Genomic DNA, 20,155 nt, shown 5'->3' with positions numbered 1-20,155 from the left:
GTTTTATTTTTTACTTAAACCCAGCAGTACATGGGGAAACCCTTCCCCATCCTGCTGTCTTCAGCATCTGCCTCAAGAGCTCAGGGTTGAGTGGATGCCAAGGTCTGTGGATCATTGAATCATTTAAGTTGGATAGGTCTCTTAAAGGTCACCTGGTCCAACTCCCCTGCAGGGAACAGGGACAGTCACAGCTCGACCAGGTGCTCGGAGCCTGATCCAGCCTGACCTTGAATGCCTCCAGGGGTGGGGCATCCACCACCTCTCTGAGCAACCTGTACCAGTGCTTCTCTGTCCTTATTGTAAAAAACTTTTTCCTTATATCCAGTCTTAATCTCCTTTCTTTTAGTTGAAACCGCTTCCTCTTATCCTATCACAACATACCTTGCTAAAGAGTCTGGATCAGTGGCTCATGCTCACATTGGACAGGCTATTGTTCTCAGGGGTGGCAGCTCCAGCTCTCTTCTGCCCCTAAACCTCTGCAGACCCAACAAAGCACCGACAGCGTGGCCTTGGAGAAAAGTTACCATTTATTAAGCCACAGCTATTGTTGCCGACAGCAATTTTAGCAGCACTGGAGGACTTACCCTATCCTCCCGGGGACTCTCATGCAGAGCTAGAAGCGAAGCCTTGGGGACATGGTAGCCATGCATAGAGCCATGAGCTGCTGGCAGGCAGGTGGGATGGGGCGGATTTGGGATGCCCCCAAGTCCTCAGCAGATGCCACTCCCATGATTTGGGCAATATTCTGCTCTTGCCCACTAATGGAGGGCAGTGCATGTGCAGCCAAGGTACATCCAACCGCCCTCCTGGCCACATCCATCTCACCCTGCAGCCGCTCCAGGAAGGTAGTGGTTTCCCACTGGCTCCAAGGGATGATGAACCATACGGCACCATACCAACAAGGGCAGAGCCAGGATTCAGCTCCGTGTGTGTGAAAGAACCCTTCCTTGAAGCTGTGGAATGCCACTGTCCTTCCCTGCAACATCCGAAGAAAGGCGCAGATGCTGCCCCAAGTGAGTGTACAGCTCAGTGCAAGCCATGCTCTGCAAGCTGGGGGTGCTGGGTACATAGGGGGCAAGCAGTCAAAGGCACAGTGAGAAGCCAAGGCTCAGAGGGCAGAGAGGACATCTCCAGGCTGCAGATCCACACCAGCAGAGGAGCCACGTGTCTTGGGCCACTCCACCACACCAGGTCACATGGTGGGACAGTCCTCAAACAAACCCAGGGAACTTGGAGCTCCATGTCCCACTGAGTGGCTTCACAGAGGCATCTCAACCACCTTCACCTCCAGGAAGAGCTTTCAACACTGACCACCAACCAAGCCCCAGCTCCTCCCAACTCCATATACCCTTGGTGGGCACTGCCTGGAAAAATACAACGGAAGTGCTGAGTTGAGATGCCCAGCCCATGGCCCTGCCCCACGGCTCACACTGCACATGCTGGTGCCACCAAATGGGACACGTAGGAGCGGCTCCCATTCCCAACCACACCACAATCCCAAGCAGAGCCCAATGAAGCAGAGCGGGCGGTGCGGGGAACACAGAGCCACGGGCTACAAGAATGTCACGTCGTCCTGGGACTGCAGCCAGAGCCAGTGGGCATCGTACTCCAGGTGCAGTTCGCTGTTGAGTTTGCAGTTCTCCAAGTTGGCCTCAGGTTTCCGAGCCTTCCCACCCACATTCCCCTTCTCCAGCCTTTCCCCAGGCCCTGATTTGGGCTCTTTGCCCGAGTAGCCATTGGCCACCTGGGGCTCCTTAGCAAAGCGCTGCAGGTCTGGGCAGCTCCGATTCGGGCTGAGATCTGTGTGGGGCCATTCATGCTCTGCTCTGCCCTTCTCCTGCTTCGTGAAACCCCTCTCAGGGTCCAGCCTGCCCCAGTCCTGCTCAGCCCTTCCCAGAGCTCTGGGGAGCTCGGCAGCATTTTGAGAATACTCATCCATGTCGTCAGCCAATGTGTCCAGATAGCTGCCAATGGAGATGCTGTCCAGCTTGTCGGGGGGATCCTGCAGGCTGTCCCAGCTGCCCCGCCGCGAGGCCGTCTGGCTGCCCGCCAGGCTGTACTGGCTGCTGGCCAGGCTGCTGCAGCGGCTGGTCAGTGTGCTCTTCTCTTCCAGCAGCCATTTCACCGCCTCGATGCCCTCGTTGACTGCCACCAGCTGCTGTAGGATCTTCACGTCCACTGCGCGTAGGTGTGCCTGGTGGAGAGACAGAGAGCGTGGCTCAGCGAGATGGATGTACTGTGCCCTCCATCCCTGAAGTACCCCAAGTGCCAGCTGTATGAAGAAGGGGTAAGACCTGGGGATGGGCTGCCCACCTCCAGCTCCAGGTTCCCACTGGGAACCATGTGTCCCCTTCCAGGAGTGCTATCTGAGACCTGCAGACATCACCATCAGGGACTTACAGCATTCACATAGCCATCCCCATCCATGGCCACCCCCTCAGGAACAGGGACGAGGGGATAGTTGCAGGCACTGGATCCAGATCTGAGCCCAGATAAACCCCCAGATCCTGGTGGGATCAAGCAGCAATGCACTAAGATTGGAAGACCGGTCCAGGGTAAGGACCAGTCCCACCTCTGTAGTGTGGGCACTTCCCAAGTGATCCAGATCTCCTCTATGCATTCACTTTCCCCCATAGGACAAATGAGGATCCTAGTGGAAACATCAAGAAAGTCTTTGGAGCCCAAGATCCCAGTCACTCCCAAACCTCACAGCCTTTCTAGAAGGTGAGAAAAAACAGTGGTGGCACAAAGTGCCTGCCCATCCTGCCCTGTGCTTGAGCCCATCCTGGAGCAACCCTGGACAGGGGCTGGAGTCCCCATCAGCACTCTCTCCCTGCACAGCCAGTTCCTGCCCTGCGAGGCCAGGAGAAGCTCTCTGCAGAACCGCAGCTGCTGCACAAACATCTGTTTTCCTAATGGAAAGCTCAGCGTGCCAAGACATTCCTGTCTGTATGATGCTCGCCGCCGAAAGCCACTGGATTTCCCCTGCACAGGAGGAAAATATTTCACCAGGAAAGGGAACAAAAGGGCAGTGGGAAGAGAGAGAAAGAAACACACAGTGGGACAGGTACAGGTGAGGGGAGATGAGGGGACAGCCCGTTGGCTGCTGTGGGCACCATATCTCCAAACACAACCCAAAGTGCATGCAGCACTCATGCTTTGGGAGCTCACAGGACGCAGCCCTGAGCATCACTTCAGCCAAGCCCAATGGGAAACCGCAGCACCCCCTCAACAGGTCTCCAGGGAGCCCCATCTGCATCTCACAGTTGGCACCAGGACAAGGCCACTGGGAGGAAGATGGAGCCTGGGAAAGTCAAGGTCTCGGCACGGGATGCCTCTCAAGTCAGAGAGTGCAGAGAAAACGGGCAGACACTTGCAGGGATCTGAAAACAAATCTCCCTGACCCTCCTCAAAGCCACCAGGCTGGACTGAAAAAAAAGAAGAGATGGGAGAGCTGCTGACAGCCCAGATTGGGGCAGCAGCCAGCTCTGAGCTGCAGAAACTTCCTTTCTAGGCAAATTATTTCACAGACTGCTCCAGCAGGCTTCTCCACACGCTCCAACGAAACATTGGCCCTGGCATGGAGGAAGTCTGGGACCTCCTGACATTGTCTCCAGGCCCTGAGCAGTGCCATTTTTCTCCAGCTCACAGAGTGGTGCTGCCAGAGGGCAAGGAAAGAGCAAGGCTCTGGGGTCAGATGTTAGGAGTTGGGTGCCAATGGGAACACGCTGCCCACTTTTGGTTCCCATTGCTGGAAAGTATCATTTGCACATCTCCTCCCCGCAAAGCATCTTTCCCAGGATCTTTCCCAGGGAGACCCACCAGGGCACCCTGCTCTCAGGGCACCACATCATGCCTGTTTCCCTGTTCCATCCCATCCTCCCAGCGCTGCAGTCTCCTATCCCTGCTCATTACCCTAGAAACCCATTGGCACTTTTTTCCCTTGGAGACTGGCAGTTTTGGGGTAACGGGGTGAAAAATGAGCCAAAGTGTCCAGGGACAAAGCTGGAGTCGGGATTTCCACCTTCACAACACCTCTTCCCATCCCCTCCATCCCCCCTCAGTCCTCAAGGGCACTAAAGGCTCTTTGCCCTGCACGGGGGCAGAATCCACTCCCCCGCCTCATTCATGCTTCCCTTCTTCCCGCAGAGAGGAATTTGCCCCCAGGGACACAATATCCTCCCTCGGTCAGGGAAAGCGAGTGGGAACGCGCTGTCCCCTCCCCGCGCCGCCCACGCGGGGCGAAGCGCCGCTGCGGGAACGGGGCTGCGCGGAGCCGGGTGCGGTGCTGTGCCACACTGCGGGTCCTAATGACATTTTAGCCCCAACATTCGGCCATCATTTAAAGTCAGGGCCCAAAGGTGCGGGGCAGGCGGCCTTCCTCCTTCTCTCCCTCCTCCTCCTCCCAGCAGCCCGAGCTCCGCACCTTCCTTCCGCGGTCAGGAGTGCGGCCGGGAAGCGGGGATGGAGTCGACACGGGGACAGCCAACGGCCAAGGACGGGCACCCACCTCACCGCTCCGCGGCAGCGCTCCCGCAGCTGCGGGGAGGCCGTTTCCCTATGGAAACGCCGCGTTCGGTGCCCGTGCGTGGGAGCGGAGCACCCCGCGACTCCCGGGGGCGAGTGGCAAAGCGGAGGTCCGTCGCCTCAGTGCACGGCGAGCCCCGGGACAGCCCCGTGTCCCCAGCCCCGGCACGCACCGGGTCCCGGCACTCACCAGCTCCAAGCGGAGCGCACGGAGGCGATCGGCGATCGGCGGACGGGAGCCGCGAACGGGAGCCGGCAGCGGGGACGGCGGGGCGGGAGCGGGCTCGGCGCGGAGACCCCGCAGCAGCCCGGCGGGCGGCCGGCGGCCCACCTTGCCCGCCAGCTCCCGCAGGTCCGCGGGCAGCGCATCCCCACCGCCCTCCATGCGGGTGGGGCGGCGGCGGCACCGCGCGGGGCGGAGGCGGTGGCGCTGTCAGCCCGGCCACGCCCCCTGCGCCTCGGCCACGCCCACAACCTATTGGCCACGCCCCCATAGCGACCACCCTCCCGGCCCCGCCCCGCCACCTGCCCACGTACCAGCGAAGTCCTCCAAGCAGCGCAGAGCGGCGCGCGGTGGGAGGAGTTTGCGGAGGCCACGCCCCCTCGCGTCTCTGCGGCGCCGGAAGCGGCGCGGTCCCGCTGGTGCTGAGGGGCTGCGGCGGCGCCCAACCGGGCTCGGCCCAGCCCCGCTCACCGCCTGCCGGCACTCACCGTGAGTAGCGCGGCCGGAGCGCGGCTTCGTGCCGCCCTGAGCTGTGCGGTACGCCCCTACGTCCTCCCCGTGGCCCCCTGTGTCCTGTCCTCCCCGTTCCTCCGGCCTCCTCATCCCTCTGTGTGTGTGGGGGAGGCCTGGGCTCGTACCCAGCGCTACCCGGGCGGAGCAGCTGCGCAGCCCCTCCTGGCCCCAGAGCCTGCCGGCCCGGTGTCCTGCTACGTACCTGTGGGCTTTCCAGTGGGAAAACCCCTCCCCAGCGCTGTGGCAGAGGTCTTCTCTGGGCCTTCAAATCGAGGGCTTCCCATTGCCCTCCTTATGGGGTGTTCCAGCAAAGCCCTGTGTCCATGTGGGGCTGATGGGGAGGGAAGTTTTGTGCAGCTTTCGTGTCGCGTCCTCGTTCACAGCCACCCTCAGTGACAGGCTGTGGCTGCGCTAGGCGGAGGTTCTGCACCTCACCCTGTATCCACCCCGTCTGGGCAGGGAGCCCCGATGGACACACGAGCGGAGCTGAGCGCATCCTGACCCTCACCCCATGCGGCCCTGGTGACTATGGACGAGTGGAAGCACAACCCCATCATCAAACCCCACAAGAAGCGGAGCTGGTACCTGGCCTGGAAGTACAAGCTGATGAACCAGCGGGCGCTGAGGAAGCTGTGCCAGGTGACTCATTCGCAAGCCTGTGGTGGATTAGGGAGGATAATCTGGGGTTTACAAGCTTATGGAGCAGATGTGGGGGGCGTGGAGGTGGGTCTGCTAGGAGTCCTGTGTGACCTAACGTGTCAGGGATGTATAACTTATCCCTAGAAAAGCCATCTCGCTAGCTTTGTGCTCGTGTGTGGCGGGGTCTGTCATATCTACCAGCTCCTTCTATCTGCAAATGGTCTGGTTATGACTGGAGATACAATTATTCAGGCTTTCCTGGGAGACTTTCAGATGAAAGCATGCCTGGTTCTATACCTGTGCTGTGTGCAGCAGGACTCTCCCTGACAAATATGATTTGCAAACCAAGCCTGGTGTAATTCACAGCAGGTGAACAGACAAAATAGGCTGAGGAATGGGATCTTGTGCCCCAGAAGCAGCTGGTGTCTTGGGGAGCTCCAGCCCTGCTTGCCTGTGCTGTAAAACAGCTAATCCTCAGCCAAGCTGGCATCCTAGAGGTTGTAAGGACAGGGTGGATTTGGTCACAGGGTAGTGAGCTGCAGAAAAGGAGCTGTTCTTGAGATGAGCAGGACTTGGTGAAAATAGGCAGATGGTGCAGGGTGGGCTCACAGGGACTCCCTGGGGAAGCAGACTGCTTGGTCCTGCATCCCCTGGAGTGCTTGGGAATAGACCCAATTGTTTAGGCCAGCACTGCTCATCGTGGTGGGAGCAGTGAGCTAGAGCCTGTCTGCCCTGAGCTCTGTTGTGGTACTGATAGGAATTAAGACATAGATGAAAATTGAGCTTAAAATGTGTAAATAAGAGCTGCAGTTATAAGTCTACAGCAGCAGGGTCTCTATCAGCATCCCTGGCTGAATCAACCATGCTAGACCTGGCTGCTGGTCCTGCTTGATGCTGCCTCCTTCAGTCTGCCAGCTCTGGGAGCACAGACTGCTCCCCTGGTATTAACATGGCTATTAACAAAGACCTCTCTACTGGCTACCACACACAGCCTGCTCCTAGCAACAAGCCCAAGCTCTATTCTTGGCCAATTAAAAGCTTTTTGTGCTCAGATCCTGAAAGGTGATCATAGTTCTGAGTCAACAAGCTACTGAGCTAAAATGCTGTAGTGGTGTTTATATTGTCACATTATCTACATGTCCATCTGTTGTTTTATTGCTGTTTTTTCATTTCCCTCAATTACTTCTGAACCCATTTGGCTGCATGGCAGAGATAGCAGCAGCATGCAGCTTTGAGGCAGTAGATGACAAGGTAGCAGACCAGTGTGTGTAATCTCACCCCCATACCAGGCCTCAGAGAGCCTGAGGAGAAGTTGTTCTTATGAGGATCCTTAGGAATGAAGTTGCTGGGTGTTTGGGGGGCAATGGGAGACTTCCAAAACCGGTCAAGACTGTACATCCGAGGCCAGCACTGCAACTGTAAGACCATTCTCTTGGCTGTGGCCAGTCCTGCTCTTGCAGCTTTCACATGCATGCTGATTACTTCTCACCACTGGATGTTTGTGGTCCAAGTCTTCCTGTCTCAAAAAAATTTCCTTATGGCACAGAATAGTTTCTGCTTTACTCTGGCTCTGAATACAAGGGAAAATACTGAAAATGGGGAAGACAGGACAAGATGCACCAGATCCGTTGGAAGTGGCAGTGCTGCCATTGGGGTTTCTGTGGACTGCTCCATAGCCCCAGTCCTTCCCGTCACAACACCATCTGCATCCTTGTGAACTGCTGTGTAGTTTGCTGCACACTGTAAGGCTGTGAGCTGTTCTCTGCAGCCTATGGCACAGTGCAGTTTCCTGAAGTTGGACAGGAGTTTTTTGCTTTTGCTGTGTTTTGATCACACAGCATTTCTTCCTCCTTGTGAATATCCTGGATACCTCCTGTGATTTCAGAGGGAGAGGCAAGTTCAATGATGCTGCAGTAGGGGCAGGGACTGAGGTTACTGTGGGAGCTGCAACTTGAATTACCAAATTCTCTGCATTCGGAGACCTTCAAGCTTAGTATTTTAGTAGCAATCTGCTTGCAGATCTGGAAACAGGAGCACAATGGAAGTGGGTTAATTCTCATATATAAATGCTCAGTGCTCCCCAGCTGAAGATGCATCTCACCCTAAAACTGTCATCTGTATTTCCTTCTCTTTCTCTTCCCCTAGAAGAAAGAGGGAAATGCCAGGTACTGAAGATTCCTAGCAAGATCCCCTTGGGGTGCCCTGCAGACTATGGCAGGGAAGAGGCTTGATCTTGGGGTTGTTACTTACAAGTTGCTAACACAAAGCATCCTGCATTGCAGACAGGTGCTGTCCTCTTCTTGCTTGTAACTGTGATTGTGAACATCAAGCTGATCTTGGACACCAGGAGAGCTGCTTATGAGGAGGAAGAGGAGTCTGCACAGGACTATGGTGAGGGGCATTTCATTGAAGGGATGGAAATCAGAGAGAAAGGAGTAATTTCTTTAAGTCAAATGAAACTTGTGGTGAGCTGCACTATGAAAGACAGGGTTGTGCCTATGTGTTTAACAAAAACAATTAGAAAAGGATGTTTCTTGGTCTGTCTACTCAAGGCATGTATAGCTTCAGAGATCTGCATGGGGATAGCTGGGACCAGAGTTGCTGCTGGTTTGGATTTCCTTTACTTGCTTTCCCCTTAGACTCTGACCCATGGTATAGTGGACTGGAATGCCTGATAGGCATCACGTCCTAGAGGTTTGGTTGGGCTAGGGTCAAGCAGAGACAAACCAGAGATGTCTGGGCTGGTTGAGACTGGACATTCCTCCCCTATAGATGATGAGATGCTGAATGTGGAGGCCCCTAGGCACCCTGTGAGCAACAAGAAGGTTTTGGATGTCGAGGTGTACTCCAGCCGATCAAAGGTCTACGTTGCTGTGGATGGGACAACAGTAAGTGATGGTTGCTGGCTGTTCCTGTGAGCAAATGATGGATTGGGGTTGAATGGGTAAAGCCTTGAACCGTGGGCAATGAGAAGCAATTCTGATTTAAGGCTGTAAAAAAAAAAAAAAAAAAAAAAAAAGATCCTAGGGGTCTGGAGATGTTGTTCTGCACTGTCTTCTACCCTGGTGTTCATAGAATCATAGAATCACAAGGTTGGAAACAACCTGTAAGATCATCTAGTCCAACCGTGGTGTTCATGAATACTATGAGCAAAGCCAAAATCTCAACAGGGGAGATAGTAACTTTTTGTTTAGGGGCCCTGCTGGATGTGCAGGGAATAAGGGATGCTGACTTAGGTTCTTGTCAATTCTCCACTTGCAGGTCCTGGAAGATGAGGCTCGGGAGCAGGGAAGAGGGATCCATGTCATCGTCTTAAATCAGGCTACGGTAAAGCATCCCTGCACATCTATGTGTCTCTTCCTTCCTGAGCTGTTTATGTCCTTCCTGTTTATCTGTTTGATGTGTGTGACAATGTCCCTGAACGTGTTTGCTTTCAGTTGCCAGAGTATGACATGATCACCCAAAAGGTCCTTGCAGTGTTTCTCTTGCACTGGCCTAGCTAGAGAAAAGCTTTTGTAGGTTTCTCAAGTAGTTAGGACTTGGTCCAAAAGACTTGTGAACTGCAGCAGAGGTGATGCTGGGGAACATGCAGAAGAAGAGTTGTGGGGTGTAGGGTAAAGCTGTCCTGTGGACCTCAGCATCTTGTATGCTGTGTGAAGGCTGAGTTTGTCTGGGTACTTGCTCCCTAGCCTACTAAAAAAGGAATTCATGTTGTTTTGGGGTTGAGACTTCAAAGGCAGATTTCTCTAATTCTACTTGTCCTTATCATATGGAATTTAAGATACATCTAATGTTTGAATACCAACAGGGTCATGTGATGGCCAAGAGGGTCTTTGACACCTATTCTCCTCATGAAGATGAAGCTATGGTACTTTTCCTCAATATGGTTGCCCGGGGCCGGATCCTGATCTTCACCATTAAGGTAGTGTCAGAAGAAAAGTTGCTTCAAGTCAGGACACCTTCAGGCTTAACTACCGAATGTTATTGAGCATTTCTAAGGCTAAGTGTTACATTTCCAGCTATGCTGTGTCTCCCTGGTTGGATCACCTGCCTTGTGTTTTCATTCTTCCTTGTTATTGCTGTGTGCCCAGTGAGACTGCAGGGCAAAAAGAACAAAACAGGTATCAGAGCTTGCAGCCATAAATGAATTGGAGAATGAACACGAAGAAATGTAAGGATATATTGAGACCTGGCCAGGAGATGCTCTGTGCCAGTCCTAAACTATGCCAGTTCCAGGCTGTTTTGGCAGGAGCTGTAGACTGTTGGCTCTGGGCTACTGTGTGAGCAACAGTGTGCTTTAAGGCTGCAGGTTCACATGTGTAAAGTACTGGTAAATACATTCTGTCCCTGCTTGAGAACAATTTGGTCTCAAGGAAACAGAACTCTGACTCCGTTGACCTGCCCATAGGTCATAGTGGGGGGAAAAAAAAACAGCAGGTTTAGTGGCATGGAGATCTTGGGAACCTGCTGTTGAAGGTCTCTGGCTGAGCTGATTTCAGGAAATGGGTCGTGTCCCTCTTTGGTATTGATGATAGGCTCTCCTTGTATGCAGACCTCAGCTGAGGGGTTGTTTTATTCCAGGATGAAGGCTCCTTTCACCTCAAGGACACTGCCAAGAATGTCCTGAAAAGCCTGGGGAGCCAAGTTGCACCGTTCTTAAGCTGGAGAGATATGTGGACTTTTGTGGGGAAGAAGGGAGGTAAGTACGAGTCTAGCACTACTTGGGAGATGGTTATTAGCCCCTTCTGCAGAGAGAATGCCGGTAAAAAGTCCCAGTCCATTCTCAATGCACTGTATGAGCACCAAGTCACAAAGAGTAAGCTGCTCTGTACTTGGGGATGAGGGAAGGGAGTGAAGGCAGAGTATGCCCCTTCAGCAGCTCCCCAGGGACCCCAGAGTGGAAAGAAGATGCTAAGCCACTACCCTGATCTGCAGCCTCTGGTCATGTCTTAGCACAGTTCATATGAGCCCTTCCAGGCAGTTCTGACCTTGTTTCCCTATTTCAGGAGAAGTATATGGAGAGAAGCATGCCAAGTCACCTGCCCTCTCAACATGGGGTGACCCCGTGCTACTGAAGACAGAAGTTCATCTGACATCTGTGGAAGGTAAGGAAGTTAGATTTGCTCTCTGTTACTGGATGTCTCTGGGAGATGTCTGCCCACAGTTCTTGATGCTTTTGAGTTGGAGCCACAGGTCTGTTAGTGGAATCCAGGGATCAATATAAGGCTGTTTGTGATGAGATGCTGACTTACAATGACACAAGCTTTCCTTCTTCCTGCTTCCACAGCAATTCCAGGCATGATAATAGAGAGGTGAGGATGAGGGACTGAGGACATGGTCTGGCCATTCATCACCTCTTCAAATTAGGCCTGGTCCAATCATTTTTGACTGTTGATCTTGAACAAGGCCCATTGCTGCTTAGAGAAGCTATGCAGAGGGGATGGCTTTTAAATGGCTCTTGTGGTTATGTTCTGTATCCTGCAATGATGCTTGTTTACGGCAATAATAACTGGTTCACTCGTGGCTGAGCCCAGAGTGGGCCGTCTGCATGGCAGCCAAGAGTACACAAGGAGACGCCATGGAATGAGCAGTCTGTACTTTTTCTCCTTGGTGCCTCTAGATGCTGAGTGTCATTGGCCTGATACAGAGCTGAACCGCCGCCGGAGAAGATTCTGCAGCAAAGTGGAAGGTTATGGCAGTGTCTGCAGCTGCAAAGACCCCACGCCCATTGAGTTCAACCCTGATCCTGTGAGTACTGGGGCAAAGTACCTGGAAGGCCCTGGGAGGAAACTGGCAGGGTCTCCAGCAGTGCTGAGTGGACCACGTCCTGCATGGTTGGTGTGGCATAGTCTCACCTAGCCTCACTCACATATTCTCTCTTCCAGCTCAAAGACAATAAAGTCTTCGATGTGCCTGTAGCTGTTATTGCAGGGAACCGCCCCAACTACCTGTACAGGTAACCACTTCAGGGGTCATGGTTTCTCTGCTCTGGGCCATGAGACCATACATGGTTAAGCCTTCTGTTGCATCCTGCTGACAGGATCAGCCTTATCCTAGGGCTGTGCAAGCAACGTGTGCAGACCTGCTGCCACAAGTCCTGGGGCCCCTGGCTATGGGGAAGGGAAAAGCCCAGGGCACCAGTTTCTGTTCCTTCACCTTGCGCCCTTACCCCAACCCAAGGGATCCATACCTCTGTATAGGGTGGCCTGGACTCACTGGGAATGTGCTATGCTCAGTCCCCCTTATCTCTCCTCAGGATGCTGCGTTCCTTGCTGTCAGCTCAGGGCGTCAATCCTCAGATGATCACTGTCTTCATCGATGGGTACTATGAGGTGAGAGCGCTCCTGGGGGTCCCTGTAACCAGATCCTTGTTCCCATAGCTTTGACAGCACAGTGAGCTCCAGGACAGGCCTTTGGGATCCCAGTGAGTCTAAGGAGTTTTCTAGCTCATCTGTGCAGCAGCCCATAAGGTATTGTCCAGTTACTCTGTGATGAAGCTGAGGAAGAGAACAGGCTCATTCCTTTGCAGGCCTTTTCCACTACTGTCAGACTGGGGCAGCTGGTGTGTTTATGCAGGCTCTTACTGCAGTGCATCAGAGTTGTTAAAGATAGTAGCATCCATTGCCATAGCAACTAGAGCAGTATCCCTCATCTGTGAGGGGGCAGCTTGGATGTTCATGCTGCCATGATGGATAAAAAGAAAAGAGGGAACTGCTGAAGTAATGGGAGCTCCTTCCCTCAGTTACAACTAGGGGGTAGGGTGAGCAGTATGAAGATGGAGAAGGCCTTGGTGGGGCCGTCTTGGAGCAGAGGACTTTTAGCCAAAACATGGATTATTATGGCAGGGGGGATTGAAACTAGGTGATCTATAAGGTCCTTTCCAACCCAAGCCGTTCTATGAGTCTTTGATGGTTCTAAGATTATTTCTTATCTGAGAAACGATGAGGATGTGCTTGGACAGAGGTTCTTCTTGGCAGTTGTGGAAGAAAATTTAGTTGTTTGTGATCCTGATACTAAGCAGCTCAAGATATTCCTAGATACACCTGTTTTCTTTCTGCACTGTCCACGGGGGACCAGAAACTTGAGGCTTCTTTGGATACAAGTCTGGGTACAGAAGTCAGCAGGGCTAACAAGGTTATGGCCAAGGCTAGAGATATTTAGAAGGGCCAAGATGGTTCAGTGAGTTCCTTGCCATGAGGCCTTCAGCAGAGTACTGGTTGGAGCCTCACCTGCACTCAAGAGGACAGCCATGCAAAGGAAATCCTACAGGCACGTTGTTGGTGTTCCAGGGAGCTGATGCTGTGCCAGAGGGTAGGGAGAACATGTCCTAAACCACATATTTGAGCTCTGTACATTGCCATTACAGGAGCCAATGGATGTTGTGGAGCTGTTTGGCCTCTCAGGAATCCAGCACACTCCCATCAGTATTAAAAATGCCAGAGTTTCTCAGGTGAGAGACCCTTACCAGCCCCTGGGAGAGTTATTTCCCAGGATAGTATTTGAGGGAGGCAGGCTTAGCCCCACAGCGGTGCCAGGCAGCCCCTCCCTGTGGTCTAGGAGTTGATGCTAACACAGGCAATTATGTGTCTATTCTTGTAGCACTACAAAGCCAGTTTGACTGCAACCTTCAACCTGTTCCCAGTAAGTGAGACCTCTATCTGGGCCCTCGGGAGTGAGACAGCACAGGGTGTCTGTGGGATAGTGGTGTTTCACAGCCTGTCTCATGGGATCTGGAATCTGTCCTATGGGGAAGGGAGCAGCACAGCTAGCGGATTCTCTTTGGTGTCTCTGCACTCTTCTGGCCCTCTCTTGTCCTTCTGACACTTCTCTCTGCCTTACAGGATGCCAAATTTGCTGTGGTTCTGGAGGAAGATCTTGACATTTCTGTTGACTTCTTCAGGTAAAGCTGTGGATCACTGAGCTTCTGTTTGGGTTGGGCATCTGGGATTTTGTGGATCCTGTCCTTTTTTCATTTTTGGAGCTACTGATCTGTTTCGCGCACATGCTTATGCCAAGATCTGCCACCTCAGTCCAAGAGATGGGTTAAACAGTCCTAGTAGTTGTGGATGGCTCATCACTTGATGGAGAATTTGCATTGGTTTGTCTGTGGGAAGGATATTTAACCAGGATCTGGGCAACTCTTTCCTCAGCTTTCTGAGCCAGTCAATACACCTTCTGGAGGAGGACGAGAGCCTGTACTGCATCTCAGCGTGGAATGACCAGGTGGGTCAGAGGGGATGGCAGAGGAGAGACAGCTCTGCCCTGTGTTGTTCCCAAGTTAGAGTGAGGTCTGAGTGCCTTCTGTAAAGCAGGGTTGCCCGCAGTCCTATCAACCTGAGTATGTTTCCCCAGCCCTGGAAATACCCCTGGGAACTGTCATCCTATTGCTGCCTTGTGCTTCTGAGTGACTGTCTCTGCTTTGCCAGCTGGGAGCCAGCATAGGATAGGGCAAGTTACTTTGGTGGGGCATGGGGTGCACTTAGGGAGCTGAATGCTTCCCATAACGTTGCAGGGCTATGAGCACACAGCTGAGGATCCCTCACTCTTGTACCGTGTGGAGACCATGCCAGGCCTGGGCTGGGTTCTTCGGAAAAGCCTATACAAGGATGAGCTGGAACCAAAGTGGCCAACCCCAGAGAAGGTGAGTATCCTAGAGGGGTGCTGTCTTCAGCAGCACATCTCTGCACATCAGCAGTCCCTTGATTGTCATGAGCAGAGCTCTTGGAGGAGCCCTGGCTCTTCCTGGGCTTCACATAGCCAAGATGCCAAGCAGAATGGATTTAAGGTAGGCATTAACTTGAGGACCACGTAACCAGCCACAGAGTTGGCTGCAGCAGCCCAGGCAAGCTGGGACTGTGTCAGTTAGAGCTTGAGGGGGCATCCAGAAAGTCCCTGAACAGCCACAGTGCTGAATATATCCTCAAACTTGAATGTAAGCAGCAGTTTCTCCTCTCCAGCTCTGGGACTGGGACATGTGGATGCGGATGCCTGAGCAGAGAAAGGGCCGGGAGTGCATCATCCCTGACATCTCACGTTCCTACCACTTCGGTATTGTGGGCCTCAACATGAATGGCTACTTTCATGTGAGTGACTTCCCTCAGCCAACAGCTCTGCCAGACCCTGTCATGGTGTCAAACTCTGACCCGCACACCTCTCCAGGTGGCAAAGATACTTGAGGTGACCTCCGAGTATTGTTCACTCTTGGCTGAACCCTGTTTTGTCTCCTTCCTCTCTTCCTACCAGGAAGCTTATTTCAAGAAGCACAAGTTCAACACTGTTCCAAATGTTCAGCTTAAAAATGTGGAGAGGTAAGTGCTAGTTGGAAGGAGATTTGAATAAAGCAGTTGCATGACCCAATCATTTTTCCTTGTGCTGGAGGTGTGTTCCTTCCCAAACAACAACCATCAGTCACCTCCATTCACAGCACATGTGCTCCACTGTGGGATCCTTGCAGTGCTTTTTTTGGGAGGTTGCATGTAGCTAACCCATCTTCCAGGAAGTCCGAAAGCAGCCTGAGCACAAAGCATCCCTCGTTCTTGTTTGTAAGTCCCATTAACATTGAAGGACAGACACCTGTCCCTTTTTACTCTATTTCGCTGTTAAGGTGCCTGATCCTCCAAGCGTGGCTCTTAGAGTTCTCAAGTGGTGCACAACTAGCCCTGTGATTTATTATTATTTTCTTCTAAAGACATGGAGTCTTTGTAAGAGGCAGTTCAAAATTGATCTGGCAAGTGTAAATAGTCACACTTTTGCTGCCACATCCTGCTAAGATGTATGATGGTCTCTGATCTCTGTCCATGGTCTCCAACTTGTCTTTTAGTGTTACAGTGGGGTAGCCTTAAGCAAGGATCATCCCAAGATGACTGAAATTGATTGCACTGAATCTGCCCTGACCTCTATGCTCTTTTCCTCCAACAGCTTGAGGAAGGAAGCCTATGAGGCTGAAATCCATCGGCTCCTGGGGTAAGTGCCAGCAAGAATGATGGGAGTCCACAGAACTTCCTGGATGGACCAAGTAGGACAGTAGAAGGAATGGAGGTGGCCCTATCCACTGCTTGCCTCTCCTCATTCTATTTCCTCAGTGAGGCTGAAGTCTTGGACCACAGCAAGAACCCCTGTGAGGACTCCTTTGTGCCTGACACAGAGGGCAAGGTCTATGTCATGTTCATCAAGATGGAGCAGGAAGCAGATTTCACCACCTGGACTCAGCTCGCCAAGGTAAGACCCTAACATGGCCCATTCTCACCCCTTCACTGATCTTGGCATTGCTGGAAAACACCTGGCTGCTTTTCTTGGTTGTGTCCATGGCATAGAGACAGCTGAGCAAATGGATTCATGCTTATCTTGGGTGATAGTTAAGCTCTGTGTTTACAGAGGACAGTGGGTCATTTTTAGGCTGATTCTTGGCTCTGTGGTGATAAAGCTTATGGCCTCCCTGTGTAGGATCTCATGGCCTGAGCTCTTTAGAATCACTTGCCTGGAGGTGCTGGTCAAACACCCTGCCTGAAGCAGGGATGGGAGTGGAGCAAGCTCCCCATCTACTCTTGCTGGTGATGGTGGGTGGAGGTGTGTGTTTCCCTCAGCTGCCCTCATCAAGCTGATGTTCCCTCTCTGCTGTGTCTTGGTGAGGACAAGGGTGATGGTTCTTTACTTGCTGGAGAATACTCAACTGTTGTTTATCCCTAGGCCCTGATTATTCTTCCCTCTCTACCATCCTAGTGCCTCCACATCTGGGATCTGGATGTCCGTGGGAACCACAAGGGACTGTGGCGGCTCTTCCGAAAGAAAAACCACTTCCTCGTGGTGGGGGTCCCTGCCTCCCCCTACTCGTGAGTATCAAGGGCATAGCAATTTGCTACGCATTTGCACTACATCCTTGTGGCACTGCCCCCTACCCAGGACGCTGTGTCTTCTGCTTCTGTCCCAGCTCACTCTTGAGACTTTGTGGTACTACTAGTGCCATCTCCCATTCAGCCTTCTTACCTGCAGGTCCAAGAAACCCCCATCAGTGATGCCAGTCTACATGGAGCCCCCTGCCAAGGAGGAGGGGGCAGTGGCAGTACCAGCAGTTGCTGCAGCAGAACAGACATGAGGCTGGTAGCTGGGAAGTGAATGGGGCCGGAGAAGACAGAGACACCCATGGTGCAGAAACTGAGTTGGCAGCAGCTCTTGGAGGCTGGTGACTTAACGTGGACACTTATTTCAGGCTGCAGAATGAGATCTTGGGCTGCCTTCAGCCCCCTGTTGTGGTCTCCCTCTCCCTCGCACAGGGGCAGAGTCCTTCCCTGTAGATATGCCACCTTCCCATCCAAGGAACTTTTTTTTTTAACACAGACTCTTTACTAATGCTGCTCCCATTGCTCCCTGGCTGGGCAAGATTGGAGGAAGGAGATGCTCGGCTGGGGGCTGGAGGAGGCTTTTAGAAACACCTCTGCTCCCCTTTTTTGCCCCCAAGTCCCAAGAAGGCAGCATGCTCATGTACAAGTGCTGCAGCCCTCTAGCTGGGTGTTAATTATTAACTCTTGCCTAGCTGGATCCTTGCCTAGTGGTGAGCACAGTGGTAAAGAGGGGATATACCAGCTTTTTTTTTTCCTCCTGTACAATGGATGCACCTTGAAGACTGCACTGGGTTGGACATCTCACTCTGGACCACCACAGCTGATGCAGCCCAGCTCATAGGCAAAAGGGAATACTGAGGACGAGCTGGATTTGCTGTGGACACATCGAGGATACCCTGTCCCCAACTGGAGGGCAGTCAGGTTCCCCTTTCCCTGCAGTTCTGGGAGCTGGAGATGACTCAATGGAGGAGGACCAGGCTGTGTGGTGCTGCTCAGACTGCCCTCACCCGCTTTCTCCATGGGGAGCAGCTTTGCCTCCCCTGAGTCATAGGAGTAGGGGATGAAAGTGCCTTGTAGAGCGAGGTAGGAGCAGCAAGTGGGGATCCCGCAGCTGCAGAGTCCAGTTGGACCTGGGCTCTCCAGCAGCTGGTACTGTAGAGAGAGGTGCTGCATCCTGGCATGTTCCTTGCCTGTGGTACTGTAGCCCTGCCTCTCCCTCCACCCCGTCTGGGTAACCCTAGCTCTCTTTTTCTAACAGTGGAGTGGGAGCGTTTGTTCTCCTCAGCCTCCACCCTTACTGTGGTACGAAGCTAGCAAGGAAGCTGTGAGCTGAGTCAGGATGGGTCACCTGGCTCTCCTAAGTTGGTACGCCCTCTGTGGAGAGGGAGGGGGTCCTTATCTTCCTTCCTGTGCCTTAGGAAGCACCCCAGGCCCCCTCTCACCCCATCTACTTGGTACTAATGCCCTCCTCCCAACTAGGACCTGTCCTAGTCCCTTGCTCAGTGCACCTCCCTGTCTCATCTGTGCAGCGAGAGATTGGTTCCCTGCCCAGGTCTTGCATCCTCAGGCACAGTTGCTCTGGCCTGTTCCTGTGAGCAGGATTTGCTGCTCAGCCCTTTCCCTGTGGTCACAGAGATTAATGTATGTGAGGGCTGTTCCCTAGGGTGCAGCACTCTGGGCCAGGAGCTCGTCCCCTTCATTTTCTCACTGTGAACTGAGCATCAGGGTCTCCTGGGATCACACACCCCAGCACCTGCTGGGGTCTACACTACACTCATTTCTTTATTTATTGCTTGTGGAAAAGGGAGGATAGCAGGAGAGTAGTGTGGAGAACCAGCAGCCCTCAGCCTGCAAGGAGGCAGTCCTGGAAGGTGTGTCTTGTCACCCTGGCTCCATCCTCCGTTCCCTTCTCTTCCTTGCCCAGATTAGGGAAAATAAACGTTGAACCCAGCAAATCTGCTCCACCAGCAGAGGGGTCAGTGCTGCTGGGCCAGGGCAGGTGCAGGAGAGAAATGCCAGGTGGCATGTCTGTGCTGAGGGTACAGGGAGGTGGTGGCACCCCTCAGGCTGTGCGGTACCAGCCCTGAGGCTCAGGTTCAACCCCTCCCTGCTCTGTCACCCCCCAGCACTGCACTTCTCAGGGGCTCTGGTGCAGCAACCCACAGGCGGTGGATCACCAGGCTTTTATTTTATTTTGTAAGTATTAAAAAAAATAGGTCATTTACTTGCTATGGGAAAGGGACTTTGCCTCCTCAGTGGGAAAGCCAGTTGCTCCCCAGGCACAGCTTTGGAGGAACCTCTGTGACTCTCTGCTATGATGCCCTTGGCATCTCAGTTCCTAAGCCCCCATATTCCTTCCCTGACCCAGTGCCCCCTTCCCCTCTCGTTTGGTGGAGCTCAGGCTGGGCCTGCTTCTCACCCCTAGGCTAAGGGGATGGGCAGTCCCATGGGCAGGATCCTCTGCTACCCTGTGTGCTGCTCCCCATCCCACAGCGACCAGGGAAAACAGCAGGGCTCTCCCCATGGGCTTGGAGCTCTTCATCCCCTCCCTCTCTGCTTGCCGCCTTGAGCTGCTGGGTGCTCTTCTCCGTCCATCCCCATTCCCTGAGTGAGGCTCCCGTTTGGCAGCTGTGGTAGTGCTGGGGGCAAGGGCATCCCCAGGGCTCGCCGCTTTCTGAATTGAATTATTTTTTCAAGAATAAACATTGCACAGCTGTTGAGCTGGGTGTGTTTCATATCTGGTTTTGTGTACCTTGGGCTCAAATCCCCAGCCCTGACCAGTTTGCCTGGAAAGGACATTCTCTACAGAACTCTGTGACAGCCAGGAGCCTGCACTCAGAGTTGTTGGTCCAGATATCCTGCTTTTGGGTATGTAGTTCCTAAGGAACAGCCCTTAAGGGCTCTATGTCTCCTGGTTTGGCCTGGAAGAGCTGGCATAGAGCCTGGTTACCTTCTGCACAGCATGCTGAACTTCAAACCATAGAAAGGAAAGAGATGCAGGTTTGGCATAGAGGAAGCTGTTCTCTTTTCTTCTGCCTACAGTATACGTGGTCCTGGGAGCAGTCCAGTGTGAGATCTCTTGCTGAGTATTACTGGAGCTGTTGCAGCTCTGGTGCCAGCAGAGGTCCTCCAAGCCCTGCCCGCTGCCAGGGTGGCTGCTGCAGGTTTGCTGCTTCCTCCTCAAGCTTTTTTTATTATCTGCAGTTCAGTAACTGACAGAAACTCTGCCTATTGGCTCTTGTGCATAATGAGCCACTGTGCTGCCCACTACCACCCTTGCCCATGCTTTTCTCCTCGGCTCCCAGCTCTGTCTCCTTGGGGTGGGGGCAGTGAGCAGGCAGCACAGGTCTCAGTTCTTTCTGACTGCTCCCGTTGGATTTGGACTTCTTTCCTCTTGGTGCAATAGGCTACAAGG

General features: G+C 53.1%; 2 protein-coding genes across 3 annotated transcripts; one reads left to right on the top strand and one right to left on the bottom strand.

Annotated features, from left to right (window-relative positions):
- Positions 1-509: 509 nt before the first annotated feature.
- LURAP1 (leucine rich adaptor protein 1) lies at positions 510-4,927 on the bottom strand. The gene is made up of 2 exons (XM_031601764.2): positions 4,718-4,927; positions 510-2,194 (listed from the first exon to the last, which is right to left on the bottom strand). The coding sequence occupies exons 1-2, from the start codon at positions 4,910-4,912 to the stop codon at positions 1,553-1,555; spliced, it is 837 nt and encodes a 278-aa protein (XP_031457624.1). The 5' UTR covers positions 4,913-4,927; the 3' UTR covers positions 510-1,552.
- Positions 4,928-5,085: 158 nt separating this feature from the next.
- POMGNT1 (protein O-linked mannose N-acetylglucosaminyltransferase 1 (beta 1,2-)) lies at positions 5,086-19,460 on the top strand. Of its 2 annotated transcripts, none has more exons than XM_031601743.2 (22): positions 5,086-5,239; positions 5,723-5,902; positions 8,185-8,293; positions 8,675-8,790; positions 9,164-9,229; positions 9,711-9,824; positions 10,484-10,601; positions 10,909-11,007; positions 11,523-11,650; positions 11,788-11,858; positions 12,159-12,234; positions 13,269-13,352; positions 13,502-13,543; positions 13,744-13,802; positions 14,053-14,125; positions 14,415-14,543; positions 14,860-14,985; positions 15,146-15,210; positions 15,821-15,865; positions 15,985-16,120; positions 16,622-16,731; positions 16,892-19,460. In XM_031601743.2, exons 2-22 carry the CDS (start codon positions 5,792-5,794, stop codon positions 16,992-16,994), a joined length of 1,980 nt encoding a protein of 659 aa, XP_031457603.2. In that variant the 5' UTR covers positions 5,086-5,239; positions 5,723-5,791; the 3' UTR covers positions 16,995-19,460. The 2 variants fall into 2 exon arrangements, with proteins under 2 accessions (XP_031457603.2, XP_031457613.2); XM_031601753.2 differs by having other exon boundaries at positions 5,120-5,287.
- Positions 19,461-20,155: the final 695 nt, after the last annotated feature.

The sequence above is a fragment of the Phasianus colchicus genome, chromosome 9 (genome assembly GCF_987193195.1).
Source record: "Phasianus colchicus chromosome 9, bPhaCol1.hap1.1, whole genome shotgun sequence".
NCBI classification, from domain to species: domain Eukaryota; kingdom Metazoa; phylum Chordata; class Aves; order Galliformes; family Phasianidae; genus Phasianus; species Phasianus colchicus.
The sequence above is the reverse complement of the archived record's forward strand: the minus strand, read 5'-3'. Positions and strand labels throughout refer to the sequence as shown.

Coding starts and splice junctions, on each gene's coding strand:
- LURAP1 (XM_031601764.2), bottom strand. CDS start 4,912: ATGGAGGGCGGTGGGGATGCGCTGCCCGCGGACCTGCGGGAGCTGGCG. Junction 2,195..4,717: donor GTGCGCTCCGCTTGGAGCTG/GTGAGTGCCGGG, acceptor TCTCTCCACCAG/GCACACCTACGCGCAGTGGA.
- POMGNT1 (XM_031601743.2), top strand. CDS start 5,792: ATGGACGAGTGGAAGCACAACCCCATCATCAAACCCCACAAGAAGCGG. Junction 13,353..13,501: donor AAAATGCCAGAGTTTCTCAG/GTGAGAGACCCT, acceptor CTATTCTTGTAG/CACTACAAAGCCAGTTTGAC. Junction 16,732..16,891: donor GTCCCTGCCTCCCCCTACTC/GTGAGTATCAAG, acceptor TCTTACCTGCAG/GTCCAAGAAACCCCCATCAG.